At 39.6% G+C, this 19,588-nt stretch overlaps 1 protein-coding gene across 1 annotated transcript in view; it reads left to right on the forward strand.

Moving 5' to 3' along the window:
* The first annotated feature begins 13,924 nt into the window (after positions 1-13,924).
* LRRC7 (leucine rich repeat containing 7) overlaps positions 13,925-19,588 on the forward strand; it is a 594,815-nt gene continuing 589,151 nt past the window's right edge. Inside the window, exon 1 of the mRNA XM_062193395.1 lies at positions 13,925-14,152. Within this exon, the coding sequence (XP_062049379.1) occupies positions 14,151-14,152 (2 nt within the window). The 5' untranslated portion in view covers positions 13,925-14,150. The remainder of the gene's footprint in view (positions 14,153-19,588) is intronic.

Below are 19,588 nucleotides of genomic sequence, written 5' to 3' on the forward strand. Positions count from 1 at the left end.
ATGGCCTGTTCTTTCTCATTTATGAATAATATTTCCTAGCAACCCCACTCCACTTTGAATTAATAAAATATTTCCTGTTAAGGTATTCGTTCAGAATCATCTTCCTATGCTGATTTTTCCCACTTCTCCAAAAGTAGGCATATATTCTTTGGAGCCATTGTTTATTGCAATAAAAAGTCTGAACATGATCAGTGTTTCCACATTTTAGTCCTTTTAGCCAAGATTCAGTGGAGTCATAGGTCAGAATCACATTTTGTTGTTTGACTTCCATGAAATCAATGTAATATTCTTTCTTAAACTATCTTATTCTTTTCACCAAATAACGCCAGTAACCAAGCCTGAACTTTATGCTTGGTTTTCTTTTCATGACCCATTTTATTTTACAGAAAAAAGTATCCAGTATCATCTTCTACCCTCAGTTCTCATACTCATGCCCATTCTAATCTTTAAGACATAATAATAATTTCAGCTACCATGAATTATCACAAAGAATAAAATGATCTATTTAAGAGGTGATCTTCAAAGATTTGTATATATTTTATTCCCCTTACTGGTTTGAACATATTGGAAGGGTTGCATTATACTTGTTTATATTCATAATTCTTTGTACTAGGTATACATTCTACTATGTTATTTGCTTTATTTTATAAAAATAGATCATCTCTGAAAGTAAGATAGACAATTTCCTTATCTCCGATGCTTCTGGAAGTGGCATATAACATTGGACTTAAGTTACTGAAAAAAGAGGATTCAGTATCTCATTTTTTCAGTAGTTTTTCAGACATTGATGAGAACTCACTGGATGTTAAGTTCCTAGAGTCCAGAGACTTGATCTATGACTATTTCATCTTGACTATGAAAGGTTGTGAGAATTGAGAAGCAGGAACAATAGAAAATAATTAATGGTCTGTGAAGGATAAGATAAGAGAAGCAGTCATGTACAACTGCTCTGCTATGTTGTGAGGACAGTAGGATGAGGGTGGATTAACAGTAGTAGCAGGGAATATGCACATGTCTGGCCCACGTTTAAGAGCTGATCTACATTGCACTTTGATTTATAAGTTATGCTAGTTTGAGACGAAAATGCTTTGTGCTCTTGTGATAACATTATCAGAGAACAGCTGTCTGGAGGTGGTACATCAGAGAGCAGCTGGGTGGAGGTGGAAATAATCAACTCCTTCTTGGGAAAAAAAAAGAACACATTTAAAATGGAGTCTAACTTCTGTGGAAAGAAGTTCTCAGTATCACACTGGAGCAAGGTACTAGATATTTACATCAACTGCATATATGATTGGATAAACCTTATCACGTAGCTGGAGATTTTGACCTTCCTATTTCTAAGAGAATCAAATGTCCAAGCCAATCACTGCCAGTCAGTTAGTATCTTACATTCTGCATTGCACTTCAGGTGTTCACACATATCTGACCTTCATTAAATGAATTAAATGACATCTTATACCACTTATACCATCAACTGTATAACCAGTACAAGTAGAATTTAAAAACAGAGCTCAAAAAGGCTTAAATTTAATAGCCATTTTTATAGAAACCAGATAACAGCATATAATTTCAAGAAAATAATTAGGCATGTTAATAAGCATAGAAAACTAGTGAAAATATAAATAAAATGAATTTTACTTAAATAATTTTAGTATGAAATTATAGCTATGAAGATATTTGAACACACATGGTGGGTAACATAAGCAGGCAGTTAAATTTTGAATTAAGGAGTTTTTAATGTGATAATTCTGCTACCTATATAAAATTTTGGTTTATTTCCAAGGAAGAGAAATAATCTCTGTAAATGGCAATCTTAAATTAACCAGGTGTATACTTAAGAGAAACAGGAATTTATATAGATATATTTAGAAACAGAATATTTGGAAGTTAAATACCAATAGTAAAATCTCTCTAGTCTTTAGATATGCATTTAACATTATACCTTATTAGACTTTAAAAGATATTGTCTGTATCCTGATCCAGTATCTGTTTATATAATGAAAGTAAAAAAAAACAACAACAACAAAAAAAAAACAACAAAACAAAAAAAAACCACTTCCACGTGTTTAATGCTGCAAAGAAACTGTGTTCATAATGATTTTTATATTATCTATTCAGTCTCAAAGCTATAAGAGTCTTATTTAAAAAAAAATTCATTCATTTATTTAAAAGGCAGAGTTATATAGAGAGATGGAGAGATGGAGAAAGGGAAACATTTTCCATCCACCCCCCAAACGAACAAAGTCAGGAGCCTGTAACTTCACCCGGGTCTCCCACATGAGTGTCAGGGGCTCAGATACTTGTACCCTCTTCTTTTGCTTTCTTAGGCACATTAGCAGGAAGCTGGACTGAAAAATATCGCAAGCAGGACTAGAACATGGGCTCATATGGGATGCAGGCATTACAGGCAACAGCTTAAATCACTGTCCCACAATGCCAGCCCCAAGATTCTTATTTATTTTAATATGCATTGTGCTATATGGAGAAGTTAATGTACAGAAGTAAATACTATTCATTTTTGCTTAAAATTAAGTATCAACCTTAAATGCCTGACAGTGAACTGTTTTTAATTTTATTTTACTTTTTCAAGAACAAATACATTAAGTAACCCAAGCTCAGAGATATTGGTCTGTGACATTTTCTAGCAAAGAACTAAGAAAATGTAATGGAGTTGAAGATGACACACCGTGAACTGTCAGTATCTTATGGGAAGAATAAGGTTATCAAAAATCCTTTGGCTGTATCTATTTAATGCTAAATTTCTGTCTAAACACTAAAGCATCCCTTTGACTCAACTGGGTGAAGGTTAGTTTATTGATGTGGTTTAAATCCTGGAGGATATCAGAGATTCTCAGATCTGTGACCTTTTCGTGGACGAAATGTGGAGACAGAACTGGATGTTGGGATAGTAGGGATACATAATAAACTGAGAAAACTCAACACTTTTTCTTTTTCACAACTAAAATCTCCAGGGACTTAACTAAAAACTGACTTTTTAATATCTATGTGAGCACTTCATTTCTGCTTACTTTTTTATATAGATTGAAAATACAGAGGAACAAACTTTTCAATTTATAAAAGATAAGGTAAATTCTCTGCATTTCAAACTTTTATAATCACGATTCTACATTTCAAGCTTTCATTATTGTAGATATAGAGATAAAATAAGTGAAATATGTCTGTCAGGTTGGAAAGACTTGAGTGATGACTGGTACCCAGGGTCAATATTAGTAAGCAAATAGGAATTCTGATACACACTTTGTGAGAACATTAGTTAGTTTAGCATTTTGGGGAGGGAAAACACTATCCATAAATATTCTGTAAATGTAGTTTTTGAACTGTCAATGACATTTCTAAAAATATATACTAGACAAATCAACACAATAACACAAAGACATTTATTTATACAAGGATATTATTTGCAAAATTATTGCAGTGGTGAACATTTTAGAATCTAATAGCCATTAACAGGAAATAAACTACATAAAATGTGATATATCCATGTAGTGGAATTCTCTGAAGCCTGTAAAAAAGAATGAGGTACCACCACAATAATTCTAAAATAGAAGGATATTTAATAACATACAATTCAGCAAAGAGCAAGTTATAAGGTAGTATACATAGTAAGAATACATTTCTGGGGATAAATTAATTTAAAAAAACTATATTGAGAAAAATTCAGAAAAGTGCACCACATTAAGAACTGTGGCTCTCTCAAGGGAAAAGATTATAGACAATTTTCATATTTCATATTAAAAATTTCTTCATTGTTTGGAATCTTCACAATAAACATTTATTACTTCTATGTTTAGAAAAAAAATAAGTTCATCAGAGAATAGGTTTCATTATAGTCTTTAGCAGTGCTATTTGCTATCAAGTTTTTTGCTTCCAGCGTTTCCTAGCTTACTGAATTCTCTTTTATGTGTTATTGGGGATCAAAAATGGGCTAAATTCCCTTGGTGTCCTATCTTTTTGTCTTAGATTTACTTAATTTATTTATTCGAAAGGCAGGGAGAGAGAGACAGAGAGTTCCCATTATCTGTTTCATTCCCCAAATGTCTGCAATGACTGGCATTTGATGGGGACAGGAAACTTAATCCAGGTCTCCCAAAAGGGTGGCAGGGACCAACTTGAGTCATCAGCACTGTCTTCCAGAATCTTCATTAGCATAGAGATGGAGTCAAGAACTGGATTTGGGAATTAAATTCCAGACACTTCAGTGTGGGACTCAGGTATGCTAACTGGCATCTTAATCACTAGGCAAAACATCTGTCATTATCTTAGATTTTAAAGTCCTAGCTGTTAGAAGAGGTTCAGAACACCATTCACGAACACCATTCAAGTTACTCATGTACACTACCATTCCAACCTGGAGAGAAGACTGTAGTCAAATAGTAATCATTAATACTATTCATTTGTGTGTACTATAATTAAAAACAATTAATTTGGTGTTTATTATCTGACTATGGACATAATGGGTACTTGAAAAACATTTTTCTTTAACAGACCCTGAAAATGTATTAGGAACATAAAAGTAATAAGCAAAAATATGTTTTTGTTCCACTTAGAAATAATTAGGCAGTAAAGTTAGATTATATACTTTGTTACAACATTGTGATGACAAGGCTCATTTCCACTGTCACCTCCTATACTGGGCTCCGTAGGAGCCAGTATTGTGGCACAGAGGTTAAGCTGACACTTGCAACACCAGGTATTCCATATTGGAAAGCTGTTTACACTCCCAGCTACTCTGCTTCTACCAGATCCAACTCCCTGCTGGTGTTCCTGGGAAGGCAGCAGAGGATGACCCAAGGACTTGGTCCCTGCACCCATGTGGGAGACCCAGGTGGAATTCCAGATTGCTGGCTTCAGCCTGGGCCAACATCACCCTTTGCCACTGTTTGGGGAGTGAACCAATGGATGGAAGATTTCTTTCTCTGTTACTCTGCCTGTTAAATAAATAAACAAACAAATCTATCTTATAATACGCTTTATAGCAAAGAACTATAGAAATTACTTAACTAACATTTGGCACCAAAAAAATCACATCAAAAACTATAATATAAACAGATAAGGTTGCCCACTTTCAAAATATGGCAGGCTAAAAATCATAGAAATACCTCCAGAATAAAACATCTAGAAATGCTGGAGAAAAATAACAAACTAACTTTTGTTTTTGTGTGTGTGTGTATTTTGCTGTTTTATGGGCAGTGAATTTCCAAGAAAGAAGAGAAATCCTTGAAGGCCAAAAATTAAGAGAAAACAGGAAAGTACCATGGTTAGAAGCATTACCTATACAACTCCCTGAAGATTTTTTCAAATTTCTGTAGTCTAGAATTATTAACAGGCAACTGAACAGGTTATTAGACCACTAGCTTACAGAATCTAAAAATGAATATAAATGTCTACTTAAATTTGATACTCTCAAAGCTTCTATTTTCACTAAGTGGTTAATTTAGAAAATAACCCCTAGAAAATAAACACTGCACATTATATTATTAGCTTTCAGCCTTGGCTGTGAGTGGGGATAAGTCCTTTTCTAAGAATTTATAACCACAGGCATGCCTGTTTTCAGCATTTGGAGCTTATTTGTGTGATCTGGGAAATCCAAAGTTAAAAATCGAAATGATTTAGGCAGCCAGCTCTCTGAAACACCTGGAAGAAACAAATTTAAATTCTTATCAGTGAGAAACAACCAAGGGTTCACACAATTCCCACAGTAAATTTCAACTGAAAATAAGCCCACATTCCAACTAAGTATTGTTCCATAAGAAGAGTTAGGAGAAAATAAAGCAGCATCCCAAAATTGGATCCCCTGGACGTCATGTATTGAAATTATTAGATACAGCATGTAATACAGAGGAATTAATCAGAAATAAAAGCAGGATGTATGATGCTGTCAGAAAAGATGAGAACATTTCAATATATAATTAATAGAATTTTTTTTAACTTTTATTTAATGAATATAAATTTCCAGTGTACAGCTTATGGATTACAATGGCTTCCCCCTCCCATAACTTCCCTCCCACCCGCAACCCTCCCCTCTCCCGCTCCCTCTCCCCTTCCATTTGCATCAAGATTCATTTTCAATTCTCTTTATATACAGAAGATCAATTTAGTATAAAGATTGCAACAGTTTGCACCCACATAGAAACACAAAGTGAAACATACTGTTTGAGTACTAGTTATAGCATTAAATCACAATGTACAGCACATTAAGGACAGAGATCCCACATGAGGAGCAAGTGCACAGTGGCTCCTGTTGTTCACCCAACAAATTGACACTCTAGTTTATTGCGCCAGTAACCATCCTAGGCTGTCGTCATGAGTTGCCAAGGCTATGGAAGCCTTCCAAGTTTACCGACTCTGATCATATTTAGACAAGGTCATACAAGACAGGGTGAGGATAGTAACCAATGATCCTAAGAGTGGCATTTACCAGGTTTGAACAATTATACAGCATTAAGTGGGGAAGAGGACCATCAGTACACACAGGTTGGGAGTAGAGCCATTGGTGGTAGATTAGAGGTTATGATTACAAAGGAATGAGGCCCAAGTGCACTAGACAGGGCCTAGTACAAAGGACAGAGTCATTATTAGAGGAGCTAAGAAAGGTGCTGTCTAAGCTACAAGTAATTTTTCTGATTGAGAGGCAAATAGAACCTGATAGAAGGGGCTTGATAATAATCTGTTGGGCTTTAGGCCTTGTAAGTTAAGAGGCCCAGACCTATCTATCTCATTAATAGAATTTATTGAAATTATAAATAAAATTAGTGACAGTTAAAATACAATGATGGGCTAAATATAAGATAGTTGAGAGATAATGAATTAGTAAATCAGAGAATGAAAGCTACAAATTAACATAAAATGTAGCTCAGAGAGACAGAAAAATATGAAACAGATATTAAGAGATGAGGGAGATAAAATGAGGAGACGTTATGGAGAACAGGCTGCAGAGACAACACATGAATATACAGAATCTTTACCAAAAAGGATTTTAAAATCCTAACAGCAACAAACCAAAAAAAAAAAAAAAAAAAAGGAAATAAAGGAAAGAATATCCAATGCCTAAATATGTAACATACTGAAAAATCCTAGAAGATTTTACATACTAAAAGTCGCTTCTTTGGCCTTGACAAAAACAAACTAGTAAGACCCAATAAAGCTACATTTATCCTGCTTTTATTGAAAATAGATAATTTAGGAGCAGGCATTTGGAGCAGTGGATAAGATGCTTGCATCTCATATCAGAGTGCCTGGTTGAAGTTCCATCTCCTCCACTTATGATCCAACTTCATTCTAACGAACAATCTGGGAAGCAGTAGATGATGCCTCAAGTACTTGGACCCATGTCATACACATTGGAGACTTGGATTGTATTCCAGGCTCCTGGCTTCAATTTGATGCAGTCCCAGTTGTTACAGGGCTTTGAGAGTGGACTGACAGATTTCTGTCAGTCTCTCTGTTTTTCTGCCTCAAAAAGTAAAATGAAAGTAAATAGTTTATATAGCTAATTTAATGATGCAATCAGGTTTCTGAATTTACTGTATTTGCCATCACTATTTGACTATGTTCTCTCTGGAAAATACACTGACAAGTTTGTATAAGTACAGAAGACTAAAAAATGACTAGAAAAGAAAAAATGCAAAACAAAATTGCCAAAATTATCACGGCGTAGAATATTTTGCCACAGGGACTGGCGTTGTGACACAATGGATTAAAGAAAGCCACAACCTGCCGTGACAGCATCCCATATGCGCACCAGTTTGAATTCTGGCCACTCCACTTCCAATTCAGCTCCCTGGTATTGTACCTGGGAAAGCAGCAGAGGATGGCCAAGTCTTTGTGCCCCTGCACCCACGTGGGATATCTAGAAGATGCTCCTGGCTCCTGACTCCTGGTTTCTGCCTGGCCCAGCCTGGTCACTGGAAGCCACTGGGGAGTGAACCAGTGGATGGAAGATTTCTGTGTCTCTCTCTCACTCTCTCTGTAACTATATCCTTTAAATAAAATAAGTAAATCTTTAAAAAATAAAAACAATATTATGCCACAGATTAGGATTTAATTTACTGACATTCACCTCCATAATTTTCATGTCAGTTAGATGTGATATTATATAATAACAAAAAGATCCTAATGTTGCTCTGGCTTCTTCTAGTCCCTTCTTGTTGAATGGAGAGGCAATATTTCCTAGGATTTGTCTTTTCTGAAGTCAAGCAAATTCCTAATACGGTAATTGAAGTTCTGAGACTTGAGTTATGTAAGAATGTACCAAATGTGATACAATGATGGGTTTGATAACAAGGTACCACTCCAGCAGGGATTTTAAAAGGAACTAATATAAGAATTTAATTGTAGCTAATTTTTCCATTTTATATCTAGAGGTATGATAAGCACAAAGCAGGCAAAAAGCAGCAGCTTTTTTTTTTTTTTACCTAACTTTCAAGGTAAAATAATTGCTGTGCCTAAACTCACTTGTTTAGCACAGCAACAATTTAATATTAACAATGTACAGATTATTGGATTAAAGGATTACACTTTCCATTTCAGATGTCTGCTGAATATGCTTTAGATTGTGTGGATGGGTAATCTGAATTCTGATCAGTCATCCAATTTGGATTTATATATTTTCAGGCTACTGGAATTTCTTAAGTAATTTATAAGTGTCATTAAAAAAACTTTGCTAGAAAAAAATCAATTCTTTACCTGTTTTTATATCACCTGGTTCTTAAACTTAATAATAATGACTTGTATTAATTTTAAGACATAGATTAGGTGCAAGTGTTGTGGCACAGCAGGTTAAGACTACTCCTATAATGCCAGCATCACGTATGTGTGACAATTTGAGTCCCAGCTGCTCCACTTCTGATCTACCTCCCTGCTAATGCGTCTGTGAAAGAAATGGAAGATGGCCCAAGTGCACAAGCCCCTGTACCTACAAGGGAGACCCAGACAGTTCTAGATTACTGGCTTCAGTCTGGCCCAGCCCTGGACGCTACAACCATTTTAGAAGCGAACCAGTGGATCAGTGGATGGAAGGGTTCTCTCTCTCTCTCTCTCTCTCTCTCTCTCTCTCTCTCTCTCTCTCTCTCCATATATACATGTATGTATATATATATATATATATACAGCTTTCAAATAAATAAATCTTTTAAAAAGTATCTAGATTAATATAGGCCTAGAGTTTAAAAAAAAAAAACCTCTAGGTTGTTTTAACTATGCAATATTAATTTTAAAATGACAAAATGTATTTAAAATATTTTCTGTAATTAACTACCTAAAGATGATGAAGTCATTCTCAGGAAATTTTTACACTGCAACATCTTAGTGAACTTTCTGCACTTTTAAAAAAGATATTTCATTCTTCTTTGTTGGTCTTTTTACTTAGAATTTATCTGAGACAACATATCTATTGGTGCTCTGGCATGATAAATTTAGCCTGAAGTTCTTGTGAGAGGAAATTGACAATTTGACATAGCACTACACAGAACAAAGTCTTGTGAAATCACAATCCATTTTTAAGTGATCTGAAAACTGATAAAAATTAAATAAGCTAGCTCAGATGTGTACAATACTTAAGATTTAATTGCACAAAAAGAAAGGATGAAGAAAGTCAAAAACATTCTGAAGAACAATAGGTTTATTGTTCTTGCCACACATCAATATCAATTATGAAGTGATATTAGTAATTATAGTTTTCCACTTGTACTGTACAAAGAGACAAACAAGACCAAATTATAGCTTCAATAGACCAATGAACTGACATATGACCACTATATAGCAGTATAATTACTTACCCCATTGGGAAAAATAGAAAAAATAGAATTAATCCCACCTCACATCAGAGAACTCATTTTACATGGTGCAGACTGAAAGATAAAAAAATAGACATTTTGAAATACAATAGAGAAAAATGTATTTATAACCTTAGTGGAGGAAGGTTTTCTTAAGTAGACATCAACAACATACCATAAAATATTGATAAAGTTGACTATAACAGATTAAAATTGCTTTTCATAAAAATATACCATAGTACCAGCCAAAATCAAAGATTATATAACTGACAAAGTATTAGAATAAAAAATACACACACATGCATGCATATAAGTCAAGAAAACGCAACTGAAAACAAGTGAATAATGTAAATAAACTTCATAATATAAATGTGGATGGTAAATAAGCCTAGTAAAAAGTGCTCTTAAGTAAGCAAGAAAATATAAATTTAAATCATAATAAAGTATCACTTCACATCTTTCAGAACAATATGAAATACCTGATAATACAAAGTGCCAGGGTGGGAACAAGAAAAGCTTTATACATATTAGTATGAGGGGAAATGGTTTTTAAATTAATTTTTATTGAATATATTCTATCCTACAACCCAGAAATACAATCCAAGATCGTATACCAAATAGGAAAACTCATGTGCACATATGTAAAGAGATATAAACAGGCTGGCGCTGCGGCTCACATAGCTAATCCTCCGCCTGCGGTGCCGGCACCAAGGGTTCTAGTCCCAGTTGGGGCGCCGGATTCTGTCCCGGTTGCTCCTCTTCCAGTCCAGCTCTCTGCTGTGGCCCAGGAAGGCAGTGGAGGATGGCCCAAGTGCTTGGGCCCTGTACCTGCATGGGACCAGGAGAAGCACCTGGCTCCTGGCTTTGGATCAGTGCAGCGCGCAGGCCATAGCGGCCATTTGGGAGGTGAACCAACGGAAGGAAGACCTTTCTCTCTGTCTCTCTCTCTCACTGTCTAACTCTGCCTGTCAAAAAAAAAAAGAGAGAGAGAGAGATAAACAAAGATTTTCATAACAGCATTACCTGTAATAGCACTATTATCATCAATATGTGAATATGATAAGTTCCTACAGTCTGCTATCATGCAGAAATAAACATTAATGGACCTTAGTGACATAGATCAAGATAAATCACAAATGTGTTGTTTTAAAAATTCAATAAAAATTAATGCATCATTATTATTAATATCATTTCTTAAAACTCAGAGTCACTATATCACATTTGAACATATTTTAAATCTCTTATCCACTTGGATTTCTATGGCCCAAATTGAGACTCCGGGATAAGAAAAGGGGAAAGGAGGCCAATGGTCTAAATATATTACAGCAGCACCATAAGTCAGAGTTCCCAACAATAATCTTTTTTCAATTGGAAGGGGACAAGTTCATACTCACTTTGGTATAATATACTTAAAAGACAGGAGGCAACTATATTGGTGGGTATTGCTGAGAGGGATCTGCAGTTATTCATAATTGCCTATGATTTTAAATAGAAGTTCTATCAAATGTTTTGGTACAAGAGAATGGATCCTGGGGATAAAATAAGATTCTGAGTTCAAATGCACAGCAACCAAAGACTTTTCTGAGGTGAGCTTCTGAGCCCTTCCAAGCATTGTCTATTACATAGACTTAGGAAATGATTGGATTAAATTTATTTCAAAATTATTGTGTGAATTTTATTCAAAATAGTTGAAAACGTACGAAGAACTGCTGTCATTACATTATTTGTTTTGTCTTTCTTCAGCAGAATGCCAATTGGTACCTTAAATTTTTTTATCACTCCATCGAACTGAGGAATTGAAATGAGTGAAACGTTCACAAGGACAAAACTAAGGATGAAAACTAGAGTTCAACAGCGGTCAGTTTAAAAAAAAAAAACAGTCTTGTGGCCTTGGCTCACTAGGCTAATCCTCCGTCTGCAGCGCCGTCACCCGGGGTTTTAGTACCAGTTGGGGCGCCGGATTCTGTCCCGGTTGCTCCTCTTCCAGTCCAGTTCTCTGCTGTGGCCCAGGAGGGCAGTGGAGGATGGCCCAAGCCCGCATGGGAGACCAGGGGGAGGCACCTGGCTTCTGGCTTTGGATCTGTGCAGCGCGCCAGGCCATAGGGGTGAACCAAGGTAGGGAAGACCTTTCTCTCTCTCTCTCTCTCTCTCTCTTTGTAACTCTGCCTGTCCAAAAAAAAAAAAAAAAAAAAAAAAAGGTCTTTCAACATTTTTTTTTTCATTTTTCAGAACCCTTTCTCATGGAGCTTTGTAACACTTTAAAAATTACATGGCTTTTGAGACACACTCTCATTTCTTTTCCCTCCTACATGTAAATAAAACGATATACTGGGAAGTTGTCCTTAAAAGCCCACCTTTGTAACCCAGATAAAGTGAGAGAACAATCTTTTTCTTTGTACATGAGGTGCTGGTCTCCAAAATCTCTTTCTAAAAGAATGCTACCAGCCAGGAGAGATTTTTGACCTTGAAGACGTTAGCAAGTCGGTGCATATTCATTTTAGTAAAATGCGAGCTTACATACACTCCAGAGTGGCATTTGCAAAGTCTGATTATATTAGCGATCACAGAACTCAAGGAAAAATTATTTTGCCCTTGTATTGAAGAAACATAAAACCTAAAGCCTTCATTCCGCATGAAGAATGATTTCGGAATTGTGCTTCCAATTGAAAAGACAGAATTCATCAGATGTGACCAGAGAATAAAAATCTCAATACAAAATCAGCTTTATCAATATGCTTGAACAGGTTGGTGCTGTTGAGACTTTAAAGTGTGAGAATGTATGTGTGTGTATGTGGTGTGCGCGCGGCGCATGCTTATGGGAGGAGGAGGGGCAGGGAATAGATGAGGGGAAGTTGGGAAACCCCTTTCTCTTTTCCATGCCCACTCAGTGCTGTAACCCCGGACTCAGAATGAGAGCCGGACAAGAGAGCAGAGGCAAGGGTCCCTGCCACTACTGAGGTGAAGCGACCCCACTCTCTAGCAGACTTTTCTCCCTGGCAGCCCACAACCTGCAGCAGGCAACGCAGGCGGGCGGGGGCGGAACCCCCGAGGCGGTGCTCCTGGCCGCTTGTTTGCTGAGATAGCAGGAGCAGCAGCCTGCGGAGCCAAGAGCGCGGCGTCACCAAGCCGGTGCGGGCGCCCGGGCGCGCAGGCAGGCGCTCAGGCCGGGAATCGCTTCTGCCCAGTCGCTCGCGGCACGGAGACGCCGCGCCGCCGGCTCCCGGAGCCGGACCGCGAGTGAGGGGAGTCCGCAGCCGCGCGCCGCCGGGCCCGGTGCCTCGTGCCACCTTGCCTCGCGCGCCGTGGTCGGCGGGAGGACCCCGGAGAGCTCGGTTTGTGGTCCCGTTCCTCAAAAAGCAGGCTGTGTGGACGGAGCCGGGAGCTGGCGAGCATTCTCTGACAGACTGGGCTTTTTCTCCTCATAATTTGAGGAAGCCCGAGGAGAGGTCAGGGGGGCAAGCGAGGATTTCCTCCGAAGCGGCCGAGAGCTGTGAATGTGGTCACCTGCGCCTATCATGCTAAAATCTCCTTGACATTTTTCACACTTTGAAGCAGCTGCAGCTGGTGTCGTCGGAAAAGGGGGTGGGCAAAGAGCGAGGGGGCGGGGAGAGCGGGGAGGCGAGAGCCACGAGCAGCGCCTCCTCGCCTGCCAATCCTGGCACCTGTGCGCCGAGCCGCTGCACTGAGGAAGACCCCACTCCGGGGCGAACCCCGGGCTTGACGCCACGGCCACCCGGCCTCCCGGCAGCGGGTTCGCGCAGGCGGGGGCTGCAGCTGCCCACTCGGACCACCGCAGTAGCCTGCAGCGGCGGGAGCGCACAGCCCCTCAGAGCTGCCCACTGCGCTCCGGCCCCCGGGGATCCTCGCCCCGCGGCGGCGCAGCTGCGGGCACAGCGTGGTACGGAGTTGGGTGCCCGATTCGCCTCGCCTGCTCGGCTCTTCTCCGCCCAGGATTTATTGTCTGTGGAGCCTTCTGGGGGTGGGGAAGGAGCTGCGCCTCCGCCGCCGCCGCCGCTGCTGCTGCGGTCGCTAGCGCGGCGCGCAGGGCAGGCGGAGGCTGGGGAGTGGACGCGCTCCTGCCTCCCCCGCCGGCGCTTCGGGCTTCCCCTCGGCGCTTCCCGCGGGAACCTCTCCAGCCGTCCACCTGAAGGGCACCGGCACCATGGTCTAACGTGGCACCTGCCTGGAATCCCCTCTTTCTCCTCCTCGTCCTCCTCCTCCTCCCCTCACCTCCTCCTCCGCCGAGGACCCTCGCGCCCACTCCACTGCGGACCACCGAGCACTTTAAGGAATAATCCTTGGCAGCTGCACCTCTCTCGCTCTCCGGAACCTCATGGGCAGTTTCTCCCGCCGGCCATGTGAGTAAGGCACTTTCTCTCGGTGACTGAGGGGACTGCGGGGGTCTCCCCGGAGGTGCGGGTCTCCCTCCCCCCCCGGGGGGGGGGCGGGGGCGGGAGGGCGCGAGGCTGGGGCGCTCGCTCCGAGTAGCTCGCACGGTGGCCGCGGAGGCGGCGGCGGGGATGTGGTAGGTTTCAGGGCTTTGGGAAATTGGGTGCTAACTGGGCGGGTGCACGGGAACACCGAGTGGCCTGGGCTGGCGAGAGACCCTAAAGGGTTACATACTGCGAAAAGGAGAGGTAAAGAGCGAATGTTGGGAGCTGGTGCTGGGACCTCTGCTCCAGCTGAGGTTTGGCTAAAGCTCCTCTTCATTATCTTGGGCATCTTGGTTTGCTTTTGCCGGGAGGTGTCTGAGGGATGAAGCGCGTGTTTAATCACACACACACACACACACACACTTGTGGCAGGTTGCACTTGTCCCTTTATTGTGGAAGGTGTTGGATGACTGTCTTAATTCGTATGTATTTGACAAATGCAGTTAGGAGATCTTTGTGTCATTGGGGTTCGGTGGGAAAGGGTGGGGTTTGTGGGGATGGAGTGGACGAAGGACCATGACAGGCTGGGGGACAGAGAGAAGTGGGGTAGCGGTAGGGTGAACGCTTTCCCTGAGAGTCAGGGAGAATGATGGCCCCCTCCGCTGAGCTACACAACTCCTGCCTGCACATCTCCTTTGTGTTGCACTGAGAAGCTGGTGAACCTGCACTATTCCCCATCCAGCCGGGGCCCCCTTCAGCATTTTGCATCCTCCTTTCTGAGGCGTTTAGGATGCAGGACTTGGTTCGGATCCTACGTGGAAAGAAGAAGGGAAGCACATTAGCATTAAGGTGATCGTGGCACCCTGGCTCGCGGGCAGTTAGATTGGCTATTGGCGGTCTGCAGTTGTACTGTTTGCGGAGTTAAGAACAGGGGCGGCGGGTAGGGGGTGCATGGATTGCTTTTAAAGACAGTGTGACTTCATAATAGACGAGATGGCTGCAAAATTGCTTCATTACACTACTTCTCAGCCATCAGGGCTGAATAAAGGACCCGCCTCCGCCCTCTCCTCCCTTTCCTCTCTCACAGCCTCCTCCCTACCAAGGCACAAAGGGAACGAATTGGGGAGGGGGGACGGGGGCGGGAGCGCGCAGCGGGAGGCGGAGAAGGGAAGGGGTCACTTTCACAACTCCCGGGAATGGGCTTCAGAAAGGAACCATCTGCGACTCCCACGTTCCTTTCGGAGTTCTCCTTCCAAAAGCGAGGGGGGTGGGGTGGGATGGGTGACACACGGGGGTCTTCCACCTGCTCTTTTCGGTTACTTTCCCAATACTCCTTGGACATACCGAATTTACTTGCAGGGGTAACTGGGTCAGCAGGTAAATAGACGTACCTGTATACATTGAAATGTGGCCCTCGTGATGGATGAAAAGCAGTTTGTGTGTGAGCAAAATTTCTAAGCACAATAGAGATTTTATAGCGTGGGCGAGAAGAGTGCATTCCAGCGAAAGCAGGACACGTGATCCCTCCAACGGGAGAGATACAGTGTTAGGAACTCGGTTTTCTTTGTTCCAGGCAGAGCCTATGAGATGCTTAGCATCCGGCTGCTTAAATCCTTCTATAAAAGGGAAAAATAGTCAAGTTGGCCAGAGGTGAGAATAAAGGGGGAAAAGATCATGCGTAAATCGATAAGCTGTGAAGGGCTTGAAACCTCCTCTGCCATTTCTTTTTTACTGCCCACCTTCTGTCTAACCCCTCCCCCCAGCCGGCCCCCTATTTAAAAATCAGGCATTTCCAATGGGAAAGCGGTGGAAAAGTTCTCCAGCCCCTTCACACGTGGGCTCTTCAGCGCCTCAGAACCTGCCTGGATTCCAAACAGAACTGGCCACCTCTCCAGTCCCAGTGTCACGCCTCTATCCTGGGCTTCATTAATCTGACTTCCGGATTCTAAGGGAACCACCAGGAGATCTTTTTTGCAAAAGACAGTGTGATACTCAAGTCCCTGCCTCCTGGAAACCCCTGATCCCAGCTAGGAAAGAATGAGAAAGTAGGGATATAGGAATGTTTATTTTTCCTTAGGAATATCAAGACAAAAACATACTGGAGGTGTGTTTAGCAATGACTGCATTTGGACTCCTGTGTTATCTGTGGGCTGTGAAATGTCCTATGGTCTGGTTATTTATTAATTTAGTGGAGTTAGAACCTACTGCCTACCCAACACTAATTTAGAGTGACCTGACTTGGAGATTTCTTGCATCATCTTCACTCCACTTTTTATAAGCCATCTTAATGGGCTGAAGTTTTTTAAACTGTGGGCTATTTCTGTCTCCTGCTTCATTGCATCATACTAACTTGTGTGGTAAGGAAGGCAGAGTCAATTTCCATAACATATCATGAGAACTCCTTATACATTTTTCAAACATTTGACTGTCCAAGAAAAGATGCGTACTTAACCATGGCAACCGTTACGTTCTCCATCACTTATGCTTGCACATATGCAGGTTCAGAATTAGAAACAACTTCCTAAGGAAACAGATCTGGTCCAATTACAGTAGCCATGTTTTATTCAGAATTTTAGCATAGCTTTAGGCTGACATTAACATTTTCTTAATTAAAATCTCATTCTACTTTCTTTCACAAGCTTTTAATTTTTCTAATTCCTTTGTAAAATATAGAACATAGACCTAAATTATTGTCGTGTTTGAATTTATGCTTTGGATTTTTTTTTAAATGGAAAGATACAAATCAGTATGAATTTTTATTTCTTAATAGAGTTATTAACCATATTATCTACGTTTTGTTAATTTTTCGGGATATTCCTCAGCCCTTCTTTCAATACATAATATTGTATGATACTATTTGATGTAAAAACCTAATCTCTTTAACCATGGCTTAAAGCATATACTTTTTAACAACACTTGAAAACTTCAAACACATTAGATTTTAGTAGATATATCAAAATTATATCTATTGATATTACAACTCTATTTTCTGAAAGACTTTGTTCTCATTTTAAAGTGGATTACACATTCCATAATATTATAATTGCATTCCAGAGTCAACAATGTACACAAAGAGTAAACAACTATTGATAAATTGTCTTTGGAATTATTTATGGATTCTCATTCCATATTAACAAATTATTTAATATTTTTCAAAATTCTGAATTTTGAAAATCTATGCTACTCATTCAACCTGACAGTTATAATAACAACCATTCATAAAAGATATTATGTAATTTATTGTTCTAGTAGCAATGACAAGTTGGTAGAGTATTATCCACATTATTTTTGTGAGTCTAGTCAATCATGTGAATTTGTGAGATGACTTTGGGGAAGCATAATTCCAATCTGTGACATATATCAGATCTTTAGTATGTGACATGTCAATTGGCCAATAAGTAATTCTTATCTCCAAAAATAGCTACTCATTTATTGGAGATGATTCTTGGATCTTCTGAGAAACCTGAAGTTTTTACTTGGAGTCTCTTTCACCTAGGGACCACATTAGCCTTCAGTGGGAGATGTTGAGTATTTCAATATTTTAAATGTAATGATAATATTAAGATAGTGGTTTGTACTAGAGTGTAATAGTTATAACCTATAATGAGGAAGCAGAAAAGCAGAAAGGAGTTTCATAGATGAGCTCTGTATGTGTCTTAAAATCTTAAATTGTGAATTCTCAGTAGAAACTCAAAAGTTGTCATGCAAATCAGCAATTTTTAGAAGATAGTGACCACAAGTTTATAAAACTTTTCCTCTGTGAAGCTTTTAAACATTTTCTGTGAATCAGATTTGAATCCTTAGAAATATTCGTGACTACAGGGTATTATTCTGAAATAGTGAAAGAAGAGTAAGAAAACCTTAGGTACTTCTAGAATGTAATCTTAGGTAATTTACATCAGTCTCTTTAAAATGACACAGTTAGACATGACTGCTAAATTATAACATTAATGCACATCTAATAACATGGCAAAGTCCTACATGAAAGGTAGCTTGAATATTTTGAATAAATGCAGCATATTTTTGTGGGGACATGCAAATGAGTTTTTTAAATAATTGTGTATCTGTATTGTGAATAGTGATAGCAGAGTACCTTTTAAAATTATGTTACTTAAGCCATCAAATATCTCTATTTTGTAACTTAAAATTAAGTTAATATACTCAGAAATTGGTAAGCATCACTGATTATCTTACATCTTTTAACATAGTGCCTGAACTGTAATCATAATGTCACCTACTTTACTTCAAAATTATCTTGTAATACACAATATTCTCACCATTTTACTGATTAGAAAATTGAAGTTTAAAGACAGGAAATGATATGTCCATACCACGTAGTGAGAAAGTGATGGACCAATATTTAAAATCAGATTTGATTCCTGTGCCTTTTTCTCCGTATCTTGTGCTTTTCTCCATATATAAAAATTGGGGGTTATTAAACAATGGACATCTGTAGTTCATACAGTTCTTTTCCCTGATATATAATGAAAAATTAAAATTTTGGTCCAGCTTTCCAAGAGTGAGCTACATACTTGACAATAATATTACTTTTGTGATCAACAGATAATATTGGTACAGAAAATGCTATTATTTATTTTACTGGCATAATTAATTCATAACTGAACCATTTAATACTACATTAGAGTCTTTCATATAAAAGTACATAGGTAAGTTTTCAATATAGCAAATTTTGAATCAATAGCTGTCTTGTCTACTTTAAAACATGATATAGTTTACAAACTTCTGGAAAAGTGCCATATGCTATTTAAATTATTAATCACAATAGAAAAAGTATCATTTGTCACACAGAGGCATATGGGAATTATTAAATAAATTTAATAACCCGGCCGGCGCCGTGGCTCAGTAGGCTAATCCTCCGCCTTGCGGCGCCGGCACACTGGGTTCTAGTCCCAGTCGGGGCACCGATCCTATCCGGTTGCCCCTCTTCCAGGCCAGCTCTCTGCTGTGGCCAGGGAGTGCAGTGGAGGATGGCCCAAGTTCTTGGGCCCTGCACCCCATGGGAGACCAGGAGAAGCACCTGGCTCCTGCCATCGGACCGGCGCGGTGCGCCGGCCGCAGCGCGCCTACCGCGGCGGCCATTGGAGGGTGAACCAACGGCAAAAGGAAGACCTTTCTCTCTATCTCTCTCTCTCTCACTGTCCACTCTGCCTGTCAAAAATTAAAAAAAAAAAAAAATTTAATAACCCAAGTGATTTCCTGTGTACACTCAATTTTGTTACATTGTTCAAAGCCTGATACACTTAAATCTTTATACAAGATATTATTTTACTTTAAAACACATAAGAGGAATAGTAGTTACCAGGAATGAAATATTGAAATGTATATTAACATTGACATGATTTGTCATTTTAACAATGAAGTAGAAGTTTTCGTTGTTTAAAGAATTCATTTATTGACTTC

Source organism: Lepus europaeus, chromosome 5 (genome assembly GCF_033115175.1).
Source record: "Lepus europaeus isolate LE1 chromosome 5, mLepTim1.pri, whole genome shotgun sequence".
NCBI classification, from domain to species: Eukaryota; Metazoa; Chordata; class Mammalia; order Lagomorpha; family Leporidae; genus Lepus; species Lepus europaeus.